The sequence below is a fragment of the Colletotrichum truncatum genome (genome assembly GCF_014235925.2).
Source record: "Colletotrichum truncatum strain CMES1059 chromosome Unknown Contig_0010, whole genome shotgun sequence".
Taxonomy (NCBI): domain Eukaryota; kingdom Fungi; phylum Ascomycota; class Sordariomycetes; order Glomerellales; family Glomerellaceae; genus Colletotrichum; species Colletotrichum truncatum.
Genome location: NW_027222407.1, coordinates 609,442 through 628,189, shown reverse-complemented (window position 1 = coordinate 628,189; position 18,748 = coordinate 609,442). Strand labels below are relative to the sequence as shown.

General features: G+C 53.6%; 5 protein-coding genes across 5 annotated transcripts; 2 read left to right on the top strand and 3 right to left on the bottom strand.

Annotated features, from left to right (window-relative positions):
- Nucleotides 1-733: 733 nt before the first annotated feature.
- On the top strand, nt 734-1,329 carry CTRU02_213636 (sybindin-like family protein; the record flags this gene model as incomplete). The annotated part of the gene is made up of 2 exons (XM_036730028.1): nt 734-1,124; nt 1,226-1,329. The coding sequence occupies 2 exons, from the start codon at nt 734-736 to the stop codon at nt 1,327-1,329; spliced, it is 495 nt and encodes a 164-aa protein (XP_036578289.1).
- A 602-nt stretch (nt 1,330-1,931) lies between these two features.
- On the bottom strand, nt 1,932-3,682 carry CTRU02_213635 (peroxin 3; the record flags this gene model as incomplete). The annotated part of the gene is made up of 3 exons (XM_036730029.1): nt 1,932-2,989; nt 3,051-3,454; nt 3,525-3,682. 3 exons carry the CDS (start codon nt 3,680-3,682, stop codon nt 1,932-1,934), a joined length of 1,620 nt encoding a protein of 539 aa, XP_036578290.1.
- An 815-nt stretch (nt 3,683-4,497) lies between these two features.
- CTRU02_213634 (DUF1649 domain protein) lies at nt 4,498-5,365 on the top strand (the record flags this gene model as incomplete). Its single annotated transcript, XM_036730030.1, has 3 exons — nt 4,498-4,573; nt 4,771-5,103; nt 5,178-5,365. 3 exons carry the CDS (start codon nt 4,498-4,500, stop codon nt 5,363-5,365), a joined length of 597 nt encoding a protein of 198 aa, XP_036578291.1.
- Nucleotides 5,366-6,344: 979 nt separating this feature from the next.
- Nucleotides 6,345-8,561, bottom strand: CTRU02_213633 (forkhead box protein l2; the record flags this gene model as incomplete). Its single annotated transcript, XM_036730031.1, has 1 exon — nt 6,345-8,561. The coding sequence occupies one exon, from the start codon at nt 8,559-8,561 to the stop codon at nt 6,345-6,347; it is 2,217 nt and encodes a 738-aa protein (XP_036578292.1).
- An 8,460-nt stretch (nt 8,562-17,021) lies between these two features.
- Nucleotides 17,022-18,694, bottom strand: CTRU02_213632 (uncharacterized protein; the record flags this gene model as incomplete). The annotated part of the gene is made up of 4 exons (XM_036730032.1): nt 17,022-17,754; nt 17,811-17,941; nt 17,992-18,308; nt 18,361-18,694. The coding sequence occupies 4 exons, from the start codon at nt 18,692-18,694 to the stop codon at nt 17,022-17,024; spliced, it is 1,515 nt and encodes a 504-aa protein (XP_036578293.1).
- Between the last annotated feature and the right edge of the window lie 54 nt (nt 18,695-18,748).

Below are 18,748 nucleotides of genomic sequence, written 5' to 3'. Positions count from 1 at the left end.
TTCTTGCCGTTTAGCCATTGACGATCCCCATGGACCGCGTAAGATTTCATTAATTTTTGGCGCCGTTGGTCGCTATCATTGGGCGCATCGCAACAAGCCCAACTAGGACAGCTGACAAGAGGTGGGCTGGCCCAGGCTAGTATAGTGGCTTTCCCTGTAGGGCACCTGTAATGTCAGTGCGAACCCCTCCTGGCGAGGTAGAAATAAAGCAAAGAAAGAAAAAAGTTTAAAGACGCCATAGGATTGCGTTCCGTCTGGGGAGGGTCAGAGCTCCACCGTCAGCAGTAGCACAGCCAGCTGCCCCGCCATTGGCCCCTGTACGCACCTAATCGGACATGCTCCAGGGGTCTCAGCACGCGTTCTTAGGCCGCCGAGGCAGACAAACCATAGAGAGATCCAGTAGCCGCAACCTTGAACTGGGGCCACTGAACGTCTGCTCATTCGTTGTAGTTCGCATTCCGGCCGTTTGTTTCCTGGCGACACATCCTCTCCCGGCCCGTTGTACCTACCCTGCCTCCGCAACAGAGCTCCGAACAGCTCGCGATCAACCCTGACGACAAATTCAAACAAGTGAGATCCCGAAGTTTCCCTAGCCGCATCGCGGGATTCCCTTCAACGGCATGGGACATTGATCCCACCCCTTTCCCCCCCAAAACCAGCCCGTTCCCTCACCGACACGCTCACGTTGTAACATCCACCTCGCGGCGCAAGCGTCGCCCACACATCGCCCAGCATGGTCGTCTACTCCTTCTACATCTTCGACCGACATACGGAATGCATCTACTACAAGACATGGCTGCCCGCCGAGCGTCCAACCTCACAACCGCCCCCGCCGAGCGCCGGCACGGGAGCCGCGCCCCCCTCGCAACAGCTGCGTCGCAGCCAGACGACCTCGGCCGCAGACGACGCGAAGCTCGTCTTTGGCACCGTCTTCTCTCTCCGCAACATGGTCCGCAAGCTCGGCGGCGATGATGACGCCTTCATCAGCTACCGCACCTCCGGCTACAAGCTGCACTACTACGAGACGCCCTCCAACCTGAGGTTCGTCATGCTCACCGACACTGCGACGCTCAGCATGCGCAACGTGCTGCATCAGATTTACATCAATCTATGGGTTGAATACGGTGAGTGGCACGCTATCCACCCCTATTGCTTTCCCGGGGGGGAATGCGAGTCGAGGGGGTTACTTGGAGAAGTGATGTGTACTGACATGTGTCCTCCGCAGTCGTCAAGAACCCCCTTTCGCCGGCCGAACACAAGGGCGGCGAGGGCGTCAAGAACGAGCTATTCGAGCTCGGTTTGGATCAATTCGTCCGCGGCCTGATGTGAGGGAAGCCGCAATGGTTTTTTCACCCTTTTTGAATTGCGGAATAATGACGACCATACGACCAACGACCAACGACGATAATAAGCAGGCGGCAACGAATAGCCATATTCGGGGAGCTTCTTGGGAGCGCGTCGTCTTGAACCCGCCGTTGAAACGTCTTCTGGCGCGAGAAACTGCCGGGAAACACAAATACAGAACATATTACACATATTCAGGTAAGGCTTGCGGGAGCATGGTCTATCCATGACCGGACCAAGCGACGAGCCGCAAGGAGTGGGGATGACAATCCCACGATAACGAATGCCATAGAGGACGAGACCCGAGACTTGGAAGGCTAAAATAGAGATGCCGAAAGAAGGGAACGGAGGCTGCCGTCTCTTGTTCCAGGTCAGCCCGTGATATTGGTACAGATCGAGATGTCCATCTATCTCTTGGTCATAGATTATACAATGATACCTATAAAAAAATTTCCCGTGAACCACCACGCCCACCTCGCTCGTCCACCCAACCCGATCGTGAGCGTGCCCATCAAAAGTCCCGTGGGTCTCATTAAAAGTTCATGTCCAAAGCCGTGAGGAAAGAAGACGCTCCTCGGAGTTCTCTCTCACTTGTTCTCCACGGCTCTTCCCCACGCGCTCTCGAAGCTGGTCTGCGGGTCCACGACGACAACGCTCTCCTCACCTGTCCCCTGTGTCGTTACCCCTTGCGTCTGGCTCGGGATATTGGTGGTTGCTTGACTAGGCCGCGGCGGTATCTCGCTAGCTCTCACGTCTACGGCGCTCGCCATGATGTCCCCTTCCTCCTGCTGAATCTCATTCTCCCAGTTGCTCGAGTACACCACGGCCGCGAACCCTTCCAGGTCTCCCACCTGCTCCATCTCCTGGAGGTACTCATTCGGCATGCCGTTGCCGATTACGTGTGCCTGCCGCGTGAGCACGGAGAGGATCTTTGGCAGCAGTACGACCTGTGAAGTGCGAGGCTCTGACTGCGCGAGGTCCGGTTTGTCAAAAGCTGCCGATGCAAGCTTCTTGTCGACGAGTGCTGAAAATCCCGCGTCCAGGAGAAGAGTAAGCACGTGCGTGAAGGAAGGTGACTCAATCAGATCTGAAGTCTCGTCAAGCAACCTCCTAACTGCGGGCGACGAAGACGGAGACTGGGATGTTGTGCTTTCCGAGAGAATGACGGTGCTCTCCTCCAAGATGCCGGATTCGCGGAGGACATGGTCCTCGCGGTCCCGCGGCGGAAGGAGGTAGGGCAGCCACTTGGCGTTCCGGCGCTCCTCGGGCGTTGCGCCCTCGACGGCCTTACGCACCGCAAGCGTTAGCTCCGAAAACTGCTCGAAGCTGAGGAGATCACGCGGGCTAAGGTGGCCAAAGACTTGGCGGACCGCAGTCTCGACACGCTGGCCCAACTCCTTCCAACCCTCATTAAGAAGCCACCAACTGAAAGTCAGATATCGGCGGTTGGTTTCGAAGTCATTGCCATAGGGCTCTAGCCCGTCGTCGTCGTTGTTCTCAAGGCTGATGGTCGCCTGGGCGGCACCAGTCGCAAGGGAGATTACACTCGACAAATAACTGCGTCGGCCGAGGAGGTTCAGTTGGACTCTCGTCAGCATCGTCAGGAGAGCGAGTGTGTAGAGCAGCGTAAACGCTCTCGTAATGGCTGTTAATCCCCTTGCATCAGCACTGTCACTTTGTCGCATATCATCATCGGTCCCACTCACAGCTAATCGTTAAATCATCCCACAACTGCCGCTTCGTCTTCTTCGCCTTCTGTGCAGCCGCCGCACCCGCCGCACCACCATCTTGTGCGCCTTCGCCCGTGGAGGTTGCAGCCGCACTGGGTACTGTCATCTGGCTGGCGTGCAGGCCGCTCTCGCTCTGCACGCCGCTGCTGACCACGCTGCGGCCATCGTCGTCGGCTGTCAAAGTGGTATCGGCGATGCTTGGCGGGCTCACACTGTCCGCGCCACTTCTGACGCTCTTTGCTTGACCTTTCATCTTCTGAATCTCATACGTGATGCTCTCCGTATTCATGGCCTCAAGGATGTTGGTCGTTGCGGAAGGAAGAAGCGCGAGGACAGTGAAGGTGCAGTCTTCCTGGTTCTGCTCGAATCGACGGCGAAGGCTACCAAATACCATGTGTAAGTTTACATTGATCTGCAATATAGAGCGACGGCTTGCACGAATGCACTTACTTCTCCTTCGCGATGCGATCGCTGCTCATGCGCTCTCGCGCATCGTTAATCTTGCCGAGAACATACTGCGTCACGACGTAGCCGGCACCGACAACACCCACGCCGATTGCAAGAGGCGTCCTATTCCGGCGGAACCATTGCCGAGTCGCGTTGAACATGATAATTGCGTAGCCAGCGACCAATATCCGAGGTCGCTGAACTTTCCCCTCAAAGAATGATCGGGCCGCTTGGGTTGTAATTGAAAAGTAGGTTGATCGGTCAAGCTTCCGATAACGCAGAACCAGGAGAGACGGACCCCCGATTGAATTGGTAAAAAACGGGACTCCAGAGTAAGTAATAAAAAAAATCTACTACGAGTCTGCGAGCATATGAATAAAATGGGGGGTTTTCTTTTTTTTCTGTCCCTTTCCCCCCGAAATTGGCATTTGAGAAGGCAATGGGTAAAGCTCCAGGAAGGCTGGTCGGCACGTAATAACTTGGGCAATTAAGCAAATAGAGCTCCCTATCTCTTCTGTCCACTGCTGCTGCTGCTTCGTGGGGGACCGTGATTACCTCGGCCCAGCCACAATCCACGCGAAGCCCGCGGCACTGTACACGCATCATGCCAATTACTTCACACCCGTGGGAGGCGCCGCTCTGTGGCTAGAGCACGCCCACTGTAAAGTGCCGCCCACTGCTTGCAAATTAGCTGCGCTGCTACGTCCTGCACTCCAGCACGGGCGCCATCGCCGCCGCTTCCCCCCGGGACCCATGGCAAGCTCGGGGTAAGTATCCCTGCCCCGTGCTAGCGTACTGGCCCCTCCCCTCCTGCCCCCCCTTATCGGGGCAGGCGGCGGCGTATGTCGCTGCCCCTCAGCTTCTGCTGACACTGTCATAGGAGGGCCCTTGGTGCAGACATCACCGCATCCTTTCCGACCACAAACCAAGTCCACACAATAACTGCGTCGCAAGACACGGAGAAACAACGAGCAAGATGCAGCAGCAAAGCCCACCCGAGTTTATCCTAGACGCTTTCGCGGACCCGGCCTCCGTTAGGGACGTCGTCAAAGGTAGGACGAAACCCCCATCGTCTTCCCCCCGTTTCCCCATGCGTTATGGCTCGTCGTTCCCGACCCGCCCCGCCAAACGTCATATGCCTCACGAAACGACTACACTCGCGAAAACCGCAGTAGCCCGCCACAACTCCCTCCAAACTTCCAATACGGGAGAAGAGATAAAAGTCTGTGCTAATATATGAACCACATAGGGATTCTTCACACCATCTTCTTCCACCGCTTCTTCCCCGCCGTCGTCCCTTACACCCGCGAGGTCCTCGACCTGACCCTTCCCTACGTCGACGATGTCGAACTCGAGACCATGATTGAGCAGCGTGCCACGGCCCTTGTCCGCCAGCTCGATGCGGAGCGCTCTTCTACGAACCCTGCCTCTGCGGGCGGTGGCAGCGGCGGGCGCGGGCAGTTGAACGTCCAGTTCTTCGAGAAGAAGCGCCGGAAGGCCTGGCTCATGCGCGGCGACGAAGAGGTCTGTTGGGAGTGCTGGACGGTTAAGGTCACAGTCGCAGAGCCTAGAACGGAGACTGGTTGGTTTTCATTCTCTTTTTATATCTACCTGCTCGCCCATCTAGCGCCGTAGGAGGCTGACAATGTGACGCAGAGAGGGCAAAAGTCCGCAAGGCCATGGAGCAGACACTGATGACGACCGTCATGAAGGTCATCACCTTCGTGAACGCCCACAAGGACCACATCCCCCCCATCACCACGCAGGGGTCGAATCCGTTCCCGTACCAAATCAACATCAACCAGAAAGAGAGTGGCTGGGCCACGCGGATGGGCATATACTGATATGTAAATAGCGCTTTTGGGTGCGAGGCGATGACCAGCTACGACATTGTTTTTCGTGTATTTTTTTTTCTCCTTTCTTTCAGTTATATGCAAGCGAAACAAACGAGCTAGACGTATTGAATACTGGCGTTTTACTTGGGGACCGAGTGGCTTTCATTCGGGGAGGGCGGGCGTAGACACACGCTGGAATAAGGGATTTAGAGCAAATCAATATGATACCCGTTCATTGAGTTTACCATTTGGTCTGAATATACCGCACTATGTCACGTGGCACACATAAGTCATCTGAGAGGACAACATGACAAAAGAAGAGACTGAGGCACAAATAATAAGAGTATGTATGATGAACATAAGTTTTAAATTGGAGTGTGGGAACAACCGGCACAAGAGCAGATAAATAGCTCGCAAGTCACCTGGCTTCAAATCATCGGATTAAACAGTTCAAGGATTGTGATGACGGCTCGTACTAGCATTTAGCACTAAAGGTGTGTGTATGTCCTCGATATAGAGGAAGCTAATCTGCAACGCATCCAAACAAGTTTTCTTACAGCAAGAAAAAAACAAGAGACCAAAACACAAAACGCAGTGGCCGTTTGACCACAAAAAAAATCACATCCCGCCAATCCATAGTGTAATAAGCCCGTGATCCGCCGTGCCAACAGGACCCGAGCCCTTTTGTAAGAAGAAGAAAACAGACCCAATGTTCCTACCAGAATGATGTCCCCAATAAGCCAGTATGTGCGCTGCTTCGTCATTATCATAAAGCAACAATCATGGACAAGAATATGAAAAGCCTCGGAGCCCCATATCAGACATTAGTCCCTAAGTCAATCCATCCCAAGTTTTCCCCGCTCCATTATCGTGTGGGTCGAAACAGTTGAACGCCTGAGCATCGGACGTTATGCCAATAACTATGTTCATACATCGTAACGGTCGTCATGTCTCAGCACCAATGAGACGGAAAGGCCTCATCGAAGAATTAGAATTGCGTGGTGTAGCTCCGTCCAAAAGCAGGCTTGCCGGGCTTGGAGCCTGAAGGCTTAGGCTGAGAGCCCGAGCCAATCTTCTCAAAGCCCTGCAAAATGTCGAGACCCGAGTACTCGTTGGGGTCCTCGGACATAAAGTCAGTGGTGTCGAATGTGAAAGAGGGCCAGTCGCCCTCGGCCGCTACTTCGTAAAAAGAGGAAGAAATCTTCGTCGGCGAAGGGAACCTCCACTGAGAAGTGTTGTCGTTGCCCTTGATGGGAGATGAGAGCCCATCAAATACCTTGCTGGGGGTCTCCCACAGGGTAGAATTTTGCGCGGGGGCCTTCAGAAACGGTGTGGAGATGACCGATTTGTTACCGTTGGCAGAGTCAGTGGCCTCCGCCAAGGCGTTGGCCGAATTTGTGCGCTCAACACGGGGCCGCTTCACCGACTTCTTGGACGGTGACTCTTGGGGAAGCCCGTCAAAAAAGTCATTGTCCATGTCCTGGAAAATGTCAAAATCGCCAGGCGCCAGGAGGTTGTAGTTGTAAGCTGTCTCATCGAGGTTGAAGGCAGGGCTCCAAGGCGCGTTACCATCACCGGTGCCGGCCATCTTGCGCAGCGGAGACTGGAGCATCTGACGGACATGGTCACGGTGAAGACGCAGGTTGGTGTTGGGCGATGCGGACGGCGGCGCCTTGGTGGGCGGCTTCAACTTCATAGCAGGGGTCAGCGGTGGCAGCATCTGGCCTTGTTGGCGGAGCGGCGACGAGGATGGTGGGGCGAACGCGTTGTACGAGCGACCCTTGCTAGGGCTGTCATAAGACGACGCACGCAAGCGAGCAATCTCATCCTCGGCCCTGCCGGCGCGGTTGCGCTTGCGAGGGCGGTCAGCCTCCGAGGTCAGGATACCGGTCTTGGGCTGTCGTAGGGCCGACGATTCAAGGGACGAGATATAGCCGCTGTCGTCCATGGAGGCAAACTTCCTCTTGTGGGATCTCGTAATTGAAGAGACTGGTCCGCGGCCAGGCGGCGGAGGCGTACGACTGCGGGGCTCCATGTGTCGCGGAATCGGCGGTGAAGAGTGCATCGTAGGCGGCAGGGGAGAGCAGTCCTGATCCAGTCCCTTGTCGTGTGCATCTTCCGGTGCAGCGGAGTCGGAAACGGGAATAGTCGCGTCCGATGAAAATTCGACGGCCACAGTAGCCTGAGAAGTAGGCAGCGGCGGAAGCGTGGCGTGGTTGATCGGTGCGGGAGGCGGCAGAGTCGGCTCCTGGATAGGGACGTTGACCGGTCTCGACGGTTCCATTCGGGTCGACATGACAGGCACGTTCTCGGCGGTCGTGGCGGTCTTCCTTGCCGGCTTGTCCTTCATGAACTGCTGTTCCATGCCCTCCTGGATAGTCCAGTAATTGCCTTTGCCTGGGTCGTCCTTTGGCCGCTCCACCTTGATGAAAGCTTTGTGAAGACTAAGATTGTGACGAATACTGTTTTGCCATCCCGATTCCTCCGCCTTATAAAATGAGTACGTGTCGGAAATCCACTTGTAAATTTGTGCAAGAGTGAGTCGTCGTTGGGGTGAGCGGAGGATAGCCATTCCGATCAAAGTCGCGTAGCTGTGGCCGGGTTTCGTCCCATCGTCGACGATTGGAGGAAAGGAATCGTGTGGCGGGAGGCCGCACTCTTCGGGCTTGACCTTCTTGAGCGGTCTCGATTCCTTAATGGGGGCGGCTTCCATTAATGTGCGCTTGCCCGGTCCCTTGTGCATGTAGAACTGGTCCAAGTTGATTGTCGGCGGTGCAGGATAGAGCTGGGGGTGGACATTTTCCTTGCCGAAGCCGGCGGCGAGATCCACGACTGGAGGCTTTTGCGCGACCGTCTTGAACTTGGACAAGTATGGCTTCTTGTGCAGCGAGTCGGTATTTGGTGCCTTTGCTGACGGCGGCGCCATGGGCACCATGTTCAACTTGTTGCCTTGGGATTTCAGCGGGGCGAGAGGCGATTTTGTGTTGCCTGATAATGCCTTCAAAGGCGAGTGTCTGTCGGATGCGAGCGCGGGAGGGTTGAGAATAACGTTATTATTGCTTGCGGCGCCGAGTGGTCGTCTCGGTGGTTTTGATATAGCGGGCATGGGTGCGTGGTTGATCATTGCTGTCGAGTTCTCGAAAAAGTCGTCTTGATAGATTTGCAAGGGCTCATGAGAGCCGGCGAAGCGTGTGGGTTTGGCCATGTCGGCCGATTAAGCTACTTCGTGCTCGACGTCGTCTCCAATCGGGTATCAACTACGTCTGGTTCGGGTAGTGGGCTGGAGATGGGAAGGCATGTCAGCGAGCCGCAAGGCAGCAGGTTAGATAAGTAGTCGCGGTGTGCGGTTGTCAGTCTTTTCGGGATGACAGGGCAGGACTTCCAAGGTTCTTGACCCAAACGGGGATTTGCATGATTGAAGGGAGGAGAACAAGTGAGGAGACTCATGGCTCACCTTGGTCGGGTCTAGACTCTGGAAATGACTTGTGGGTCGTGAATGCAAGGGGGCCTTTTGGCGGTCAAATTGTAAGGCGAGTGAACGACTCGCGATGTTTGGCCGACGAATTTGGTACGATGGGGTGAGGATGTGCGAAATCTGGCGACGATGCTCCGAGGCGGAGACAGTGAATGCCAGTACTTGCTGAAGATGAGGTGAAGGGATGGGGTTTGTGAGGTGAAGTCGGCTTTGTGGCTGCGAAAGGTTGAAAAGAAAAGAGGGGATATCAGGCACGATACCACGCGAGGGAGGAGAGGGTAGGTAAGATGTAATAGGCGGCAGAGGTAGCGGCACAGCAGGCAGGTGAGGAGAAAGGTAGAGTAAATGGTTTAGTGTGGTGTGTGTGGGAGCGTCGGCGGCAGTGGGAGGATAAGGTAGGCAAGTCGGATGGATTGATTTCAGCCAAGGCGAATGGAAGTGGAGGCCCGGGTTGTACTTGACTTGTCGAAGAAAGAGGAGGGCCGCCAGCTCAGCACGCCCAGAGATGGCCGTGTGGGGCACTCTGGAGCACGGGAGGAATGGGCGATTGGACGAGAGGAGCGTGGGCTGTGACACGACCGACCAGGCTAGGGTACGCCGAAGGTGGGAGCAAGGGTGTGTGGTATAGAGTGCAGCTTAGCCGGGATGGGATGCAGGGAGTGTGAATGGTGGGTGTGCTTGATATCGCCCAGGGTACGAAGGCATAGGTGACATGGGTCGTTGATGTCAAGCAAGCAAGCAAGAAGTGAAAGTATGTGAGTATGAGTGAGAGAGTGAGTCGAGCGAGGATGAAGGTGAGCGGCCACCATGGATCGCCGACCGTTTGCTGGAACACGCCGACTCTCTTGTCGAGAGTCCGAGATCCGTCTGCGAACGGCGGACTGGTCAGTAGGATCCCCAGGGGGTCGGTGCCCGGCCGTTGATTTCTATCGCCTCTACGTAGTGAGTGCTGCCAGACACCGGTGAGGGTTTGCGTTTGTCTTTGCGTTTGCTCGACCACCGACCGCGTCGTGGTCGTCGAAAGAGGGCCAGTCAGCCGAGAATCGCGCACCAAGCTTCAGACGCTATTCGGCTTCAATTCAGGTCGAGCGTTCACGCTGCCACGCACAAGGCAGAGATACTTAACAGGGTTCCCAGGTCCAGGTTTGTCAGGCTTCAAGTCCAGTGGGGAGGGGTGTGCGCGGGTTACGTCCGGCAGAAGGAGAGGACCCAAAAGTGACGATAGTAGTACGAAATCTGAATGGACAAGATGGCGACGTGTACAGGACGGGAAGGCTATGCTATGCACATATGCAAGCAGGTTTCGCAGTTCATGCGAGACTCCGACTGTGGACCCGCCTCTTTTTTTTTTTACCGTATTTTTTTTTTATTCTTTCATTTGCCTTTTCTGTGTCGCAAAATGCCGACTGTTCGATCAATGTTTCCGGCGGGGACTTGACCGAATACTGTTTCTTGCCCCCCTCCCAAAGTTCAGGATGGCCGCTGGAGAGAAAGCTGGAGTCAGCCATGCAACTTGACGGGCAGGAAATGAAGCTGCATGCAAGGTCATGCCGGGGGGGTTGAAGATGCAGCAGTAGTAAGTGGATGGTGTGGCCAATGGCGCAAACTGTGATATCGCTCGCCCTTCTTACTGGTGATGATGGCAACTACTACTGGAAAGAAAAGTGGCGGCCGTTCGTTACCGTCCCCTTCTCTCGAAACCATGAAATGTCAAAGAACGCCGACCGACTTGAGCCCAGCTGGTGGTAGCGCAAGCCCAAAAAAAGACACCATCAGCTCGTCTTTGCTTGCTTTGGAAATGGTCTTGACTTAGTTCTCGGTAGTAAGTGGTTGTGCGGCTAAGCGCCCATCTGCCCATCAAATATGGCTGATCTGCAGCCACAAGAGGATGAGCTTCCTATCAGAAAGGTGGAGTGGAATACGGGTGCGCAAAGTCCGCCACGAAACAAGTCGCCTCTTCCGGTATCTTTCTTCCTTTGCAGCAAACGGTTTATACCCTTTATTTTATTCCCTCTCTTTTGTGTGCTGTACTCGTTATTGGGGTCTCTTTTTTGGCCTGTGTGCGCTGCTACCAGGATTGATTGGGTTGACAGCGCCTCAAGAGGTCATGGAATGTCGTTGGCGCGTCCAGAACGCGTCTCACCGTTGGGGGAAAAAACAACAACGCGTGAGCTCTCCACCAATCAGCCAAGCGATATCACATGACTGTGGTTTCCATTGGGTGTGGGCTCAAGCGCCTGAAACTAGGCTCTCCCAACCTATCACCAACTACGATACCGCTGGACGGGATGGGCGGAGGGAACGGCAACTACTCTTTTTTTTTTTTTTTTTTTTTCACTTCACACTCCCGTTGTCAATCAACGAAGACTGAAAAAAATTCAGTAAAATTTTATTTCCTAGAAACGGTATCCGTAATTCATCTGACATGGCCTAAATGTCTCGCGACGATTATCCCCGCTATGAGACTTGAGTGTGAGACCCCAAGACCACGTCTTATGCTGGCCAGATCGTCAGGTACGGAATGTTGCCGTCGTCTCACTATACCCTGATGATAGAAGACCGCAGCCGATTGAGCTCGTCCGTTCCGCTTGTCTCCATCATTTCATTTTTCACTTTTCGTTCCGAGGGCTCTGGACTCTTTGGACATTTGATTCTGGGCCGATTCAAGCCTGACCAGCTGGCTCAGCTCGGGCCTGTAGAGGATCCTATCAACTTCACCATCACCGGTCCCGTGTGCCTGGCTGACCAAATCCCAGCCTGGTGAGCTTCTAGAACCGGGGCCTTGTAAATAGGTTTTTCCATGAGGGTCTCCATTTAGACCCAAGTTGAGAAAAAATGACTAAAATGGCTCGAGCCTCAATGCAAGGAGTCCGTTGTAGTGGCCGGCGCCGGTGGTGAATACACTAACAAAAACTGCACGGATGTACGTTGAGGGAGGAGTAGACCCAAGAGGCTAACTAACCAAGACCATCCGCAAGGAATCCGTAATGCCACGGATAAGCGGTAGCCATCTATCCTTGCAGGAAAGGCGACGATGGGGCGCAATGCGAGCGTTGGAGTGAGTCTGACGAATAAGCATGCCGGCAGCTAAATGGCCCTTTGGTGTATCGTGCGTGGCGGACTGTTTCCAAACGGGTTGAATGTCTATCAATCACAAGTCAACGACTCAGTAATGGGGGCCATCGGGCGGATCAAGGTCTGAAGCCTATGACCCCAACGGAGCCGATTTTCAAGGGCAGACTGGCAAAGTGTCTTTTTTTTTTTAATGTTTCTCAGCCGGCAAAGCCCAGCGCCAATTGCGACGTCTCTGCTACGACATTTGTCTCTCCAATAACTCCCGAAACCTTGGGGTTCACGGAATCATGACCAGCCAAGCAAGAAGCCCCCCCAAGGTACGGGGGAAAGGTCTCACAATTCAAGACAATATCCCATCATTAGGACCCTCTCGCCAGGTACAGGACCACTAGCAAAGAGGAATTCTGACACTAGTCATGATACTATAGTGTGTGGTGGCCTCAGGTCAGTTAACCCGTTTGAGCCGTCATTACACATTGCTGCGCCGTTTACCAAACGTGAATTGCGGGTGCTACTCAACTTGACTTGACTTTTTTTTTTGAGACCCCAGCCGGCCCAGCCAGCCCAGCTCGGTACAGTCAGCCAGTCAGATGTGAAGCAGCCTGATCAGAATCCACGGTCCACCCGTCTGATAATACGAGTACTATGTACCGAAGCGATGTCTGCCCACCACCCCCCATCCGTGACATCATCCCTACATCGTCGAAAGCCAATCCTTTCACACATGTTCTCGCTTTCCAGAAACCTCGTGTCTCTCTCTGTCTGTGCCTGGGTCGCACCCCCAGCTCTCAATCCCCAATCAAACCGTTTCCACCCGGCAGAGTCTCATTGGCTCCGCCTGGCTGCCAGTGTTTCAACGAGAATTGGGACCAACTCCCAGTTCTTCCCATCACAATCCACAGATGTCGAGGCCACTTCCCGGTCAAAGCAGCCCAGATGGTACGTATATTTGGCGTGAAAGCAGGGTTCCGGGGGCCAACTTCTGCTTCTTTTTTTTTTCTTGCTCCTCTCTCTCCAGTCCTTTTCGTCTGCCCACTTTGACCTGCGGCTGCTTCTGTCTCCTCCCCCTCCTCCACCCTCCATGGGGGTATACCAGTACATAGTATGTGAGCGCGATCCTCTCCGACAAGCTCGTGCATGCGCCCTCTCTCACACACACATACAGCCGGTCGGTACCTGACGGGATCCCTATGCATGTGAATTTTACCCGCCAAATTGTGCGCATATAGTTCACAACTGGCGAGGGGTGTCCCTCGTGCCTGCAGTACCTGGCCAGGCTACTGGCGTGCCTGGCGCCAAAGCTCCTACTTGCCCCAAGGTTCAGCCCAGTCGTCAGTCCCTGTCAGTCGATCTTCGCATAAGATGCAAATCTTCCCTACGGGAGATATCCCATCTCGCACATCAGTGACAACGCATCTAGCTCGCCCCGAATTCTAACTCTCCTTCCCCATTTTGGCATGATTCCCCCTCCCCGGACCAAAGCGAATTTCGGGCCATTGGGGGGAAAGCCCACGAAGAGAATGGAAAAAACTTCCATTCCATCAAGCATCGAGATCCCTACGGAATCCGCTCCGGCGATCGCGAGGGTTAGACCCTCTCCTTCACTTCCCTGCTGAAATTATGAAGAAATTAAAATGAAGTTTTATGAGAGAGGAGTAGATGCAAGAAGAAAGAATAGTTATTCGTCATACTCTCACAACCTATCTCGTCAAATGGTCCAATGAAATCCCGGCCCGATCAGCTGCCAACTCAGTCGTCAATGGAACATGGAAGGTTGCTCTCAATGCACAACCGCGGGCCACCACCCGTGCGCCGTAGCTCGAATGCTACTGTACCCCTCTCCCCCTCCTTCCCTTCTCTCTCCTCACTCACTCACTCACTCGCTCGCTCGCTCGCTCACTCACTGATCATCTCACCCACGCCGCTCCTGCTGGCCCCCGGAAGGCGGAAACCCCTGCCGTCTCGATATTAATAGTGTTTCCTTCGCTATACCCGCCCAAAGTGCCGGTCCTTCTCCCATCCCATCATCCCAAGACCACCTTGCCAGCAGTATCTTAGCGTACGATTGATAGATTACCCAGAGGCACCTGCGTTGCCTTACCTTATCACCGCCATTCTAAAAAGACTCCATCAAGCCCATGCAGCGGCCCCATATCGTCATAATGGCATTTTAAGAAAGCCAAGGCAGAGAGAAGAAGTAGGCCAGCCAAAAGTAAAAGGCAAAAAAAAAGCTTTGGGCACTTCCACTAAGCCAGGGGCCATTGTTCACTCTCCGTTCGGTAACCCGATCACTCGTCCAGTTGGTGATCCTTGACATCCTAGAAGCATTGACGTCCAAAGTCGGGACCGCTCAGATGCCCATCACTTTCATTACCGTTTGCTCGCCTCAACAATGGGACAACGCATAACCCCCTTTTTGAAGATCTCAACTTATTTTACGTACGAAAGAAAACTAGAATCCGGGTCTTCTCCTCCTATCGTTATTTGTCAAAGTTATAAAAAAAAAAAAAAAAAACTCATTGCCTCGTTGAAATGAAAAGCAAACATAACAGTCCAACATCCGATCTCCGGCCCATTAACAAGGCCTCTTACGCCATTCAGTTTATCCCCTCACTTCACTAAACCGTCTTCGCTTCTTTGCCCCTCCTCATGTCTCTCCCTTTCTCTCTCTCCGATCATCTTGTACTAGTAGTACACTGTGGGAAGGGAGCCTTCGGTTTCTCAGCAGAACCCTTACTCACAGACTACAAGAAAAGAAAAAGCAAAAAAAAATCAGTCCCTTCCCATGGAAATTCGGGTCTTCTATTCCAAAGAGACGCCACCCTGGCCTTCCAAGCTGCAACCACACAGACTCGAAGGACCGAGAGCACAACTCAAAACCGCCCAATCTGGCCCCAACAAAGTGAACTCCCACCGCTGGTTTGTTTCCCCGAATAGAAAGGGCACAGAAAAGAACTGGAGCTCAGCTGAGCCGAGAGTTTGGAGCCCCCTACGGAGACTTATTCCTTCCTACCTCTCCATCGCAGGCGGGCTTGTAGGATCGCTACCGTGCATCTGTTTCAAGAAAAGAAGGTAGCGTCGCCTTTCTCTGACCATGACAGCCCAAAGTCCGACCCACGAAGGCAGAGCACGTCCCCATCCATCCAAACGTGCCGTACATATCTCCCCTCTTTCTCTGTGTGTGCATATCCCGTAGATTCACCCCCGTCCTTCCTCATGTCGCCTGGTCCCCTCCAAGTTCCTAGCCGACTGCAACTGTAAACGTAACTGTAAACCCAACCCAGCTTCCCAAGGGAAAGACCGCCCTCTCGGACCCTCGAGGCGCCATCTGCCTCTAATGCAGCTCCGCCTCTGCCGGCGAGGTCGGCGCACGCAGTTCTAGCTTCGATCGTCAGGTTCCTAGATCCTCACCACTTGGCCTCGTGCCTACGTTAGCCCGGCACAACCAAATTCCTTCCGGTAAATGGGCCGTGAGATGGCAAAAACCCCTCTTGGGAAGGGGTTCACCACACAGTCATGCACAATCCTTCCATCAAAGGACGTTGGCATATGTCGTACATCTGCAGTAGACGGAACAGACAGACTGGCACTTATGCAGTAGTAACTAGCACCAGCAGCACCAGCAGCAGCTTGCTACTGCACATCATCATCATCGGGCTACCCAGCGCCGAATACGCAACGACATGTCAATAAACATGACACCTCGTCACGTCCAAATATCGCGTTATTTCAACTGTTTCCCATCTTCCTCATGTACAAACATCATAGCTCACGAGAATATGCGTATGCGCGTATGATACGAAACCCGATAGCCCCCTCTTCACCCCTCCAACAGACAGACAGACTAGAGAAAAAGGTAGTCATTTTGTGTGCCGAAAAGATGAATTAAAAAAGCAAGACGCAATGCCACCCACACGTGGCCAACAAGAGGTCCGATCGCACGATATTCCCAACCTCCGCCATTTCTCTCATCTCTCTCGTCCTGCTTCGCCCTGCCTAGAACGCCCACTTTCCCAAAAGTCTAGCCCCTGCTTCTCTCTCTATCTCTCTCTCTCTCCCCTTGCAGAGGAACAAGCTCGTCGAGGAGATGGCGCCGCGTGATTAGAACAGCACTAGAAATAACCTGCGCCACACGCGCGAGATCGTCCCCCCCAGCTCGGATTCTTTGTTTGACACGCCGGGCTGAGACGCACTTCTCGGGCCAAGAGGGGGCTCATGGTGAAAGAAGAAAAGAACCAGGCCAGGCGCGTACGAGAAGAAAAAGCTTATAGAAGGAGGAAGGAGGAGAAGGAGGGGGCGGCTTTCTAGTGAATTTCTGCCTACGTAAGTGGTTCTGCGAGCTCTTCATGGAGGAAGTCGTAAGTGCTAGATCGACCGGTGGCGGCGGCGGCGGCGGTGGTGGTGGTGGTGGTGGTGGTGGTGGCGGGTTGGTGCAACAAGAGAGCTCTCTAGCTAGGTGCGTTTGAGGTTTGCAATCACCCGTTGCTGATCCTGCGTGTCGTATTTCTGGGAGATGTAGGGGATGCATGCCCGTTTGGAGTTTCACTGAGATTAGCTGGAGGGGTTCGAAATGCGGTTTGCGCCCGTTTATTTACTGGGCATGTGGAGGGAGTCATGTGATGAAGACGTTGAAGATGGCCTGTTGTTGAGTCAAGTTGGCGACTACCTGTGTACGTCACTTTCGAAGCGGACGACTGTGGACTTTTGGTGATGTACCTTACGAGTAGATATCCTAATGTGCCTCTAGTATATGGGCAAACAACGGGGCCTGAGACATCGTCAACGGTAGCCCGTTGTTCCTGCCTTTCAACACTGGCAAGCCGTGGTAGGTAGTCAAAGGTGATGGCACGTATCCAGCTATCTTAGCCCAGCTCTAGGTCATATCTGTATTCGTGATGCTAGTTTCTATATCAGAACTTCAAGCTATCGCTTAAGATAGCCCTACCCAGCTGCGTTACAGGTGTTTTCGCAGTCGACAACGTGCTCGTTGACACTCCGTCATCAAACAAGCATACATTTCTTTACACATGTCTATATAATGTGGCAGGCTATCATCTCTGTAAACTTTACATTATCGCCTTAAAGTTATATGTTAAATTAAATCGCTTAAATTCGTCAACACTCGTCATACACCGCCAGCCTGCTTGTGTCAACAGCAAGCTGCGCCGTAAAGACATACGGCCTGTCGAAACACATATCCCACCTCGTCTCGCCGGAACCCCAAAACCTCTCGAGGACATATTTCGCCGTAAGAGGTACGGAAGTTCCCAAGTCACGGCTCAGCTGCGGCAAATGTTTCGCAACGAAGTTGCGCACCTCAGTGCCAGCATGGACGGCCTCCACCCCCAGAAGTACCAAAGGCCAGATTATGAACCGCTTCATTTTTGGACATGGCAGAGCCCTCTGCAAGAGCGTTTGTAGGATCTGACGGTGCGCGACGCAGCGAGCTCTCAGGGCTTGGGATGTGGGAAAGACCGATATGCTTTGCAAGGAAAGAATGCAGTAAATTGCCACAGCGGATTGATGGACGCTTCCGAGGAGCATCCAATCCTCTGTTGACGACGGCGTGAATTGCGGCTTGGATTTGGCCCATTTCTCTGGTGAAAAGTCGTGGATCCGTTCCAAAATCTCGTCCGCTTCGCTCGTAATATCACTGGCCTTAGCAATCAGGACTCGTGCTCGGAGGTGGTTGATCCTGATGATCTCTCCGTACAACTGCAATGGACACATATGAAAGGGAGACGCCGAGATGGCAAAATGTTCCATGATGGCCTCTGTGGCATCTAGCTGTACACCGGTCATGGAGAGGTCTGATACTGGGCATGTCGTGTTCCCTATCACCGCGACGCTGTGTAAAGGGGTCAGTATCCTGTACGACGTACTTCTTGTGTAGGGTCAACATACGACCAGAGGACGAGCAAGAGCGGCTCCAATCTTTTCGACCCAGCCACGGCGTGAAAACCGCCCCGTAACGAGATCACTTTATGGACACCTTCCATGTGGCATTGCCAATTGAGCAGGGTGCCGTTCTGAACCTATCACGAGTCTCAGTTTCTGTGCTTAGCCTCATGAGGGGATGGCATACGTCAGCGAGTAAGAGGGTCAATATACCCACAATCACCATGTCACTCGTCCGCGCATTTTCCACGTTGAGATATTCACTGAGGGAGCGGGTAGCAAGGCCCCAGTAGAGGTAGAACCTCTCTAACAAGATCTCGCTGGCTTGCAGGTCGGTCCTTGTGCGGTTGATCCGATGGCTTAGGGTCATGCAGACCATGCCGTACTGGACATACTCCGGTATCGTGGCCCCTACACGGAGATGCTTGGCAGTGAGAGGGTAAATATGAGGGTTTTGTCCGAATTGGTGGATTGGAACCAGATCTGGGTAAATGCAAGTATTGACTGTTCAACGTCAGCTCCATGATCGTGCTTCATCAAGTGGTAGTTGGCATACAATACTCGGCAGCTTGCGGAAGGGCGCATATGTCGGTCATCATCTTGAACGGGGGCACGTGGACCCTCATATCGAGAATTTCTGTTGTTTCAATAGCCGTTGCTTGGGGATAGTCAGACTTGGTATCACCCAGCCGGGACGTTGCCTTTAGTCTTCGACTTCGAGATGTGACTTTTCCAGGCGTGAGCCATTTGAGCCTTGTTGGTTTCACTTGGCTATATCCGGGACATTCAACACCTGCTGCTGAGCACCTCCTACACGCAGGTTTTGTGAAGTCGCATACTAGACAGCGTCGGCGGCACTCCCAGCAGTGGCGCTTGCTGCGGCTCTCCATCTTCGACGTATATCGGCCCTGATATGAAACTTGCGAGCACTTTGACTCATTATT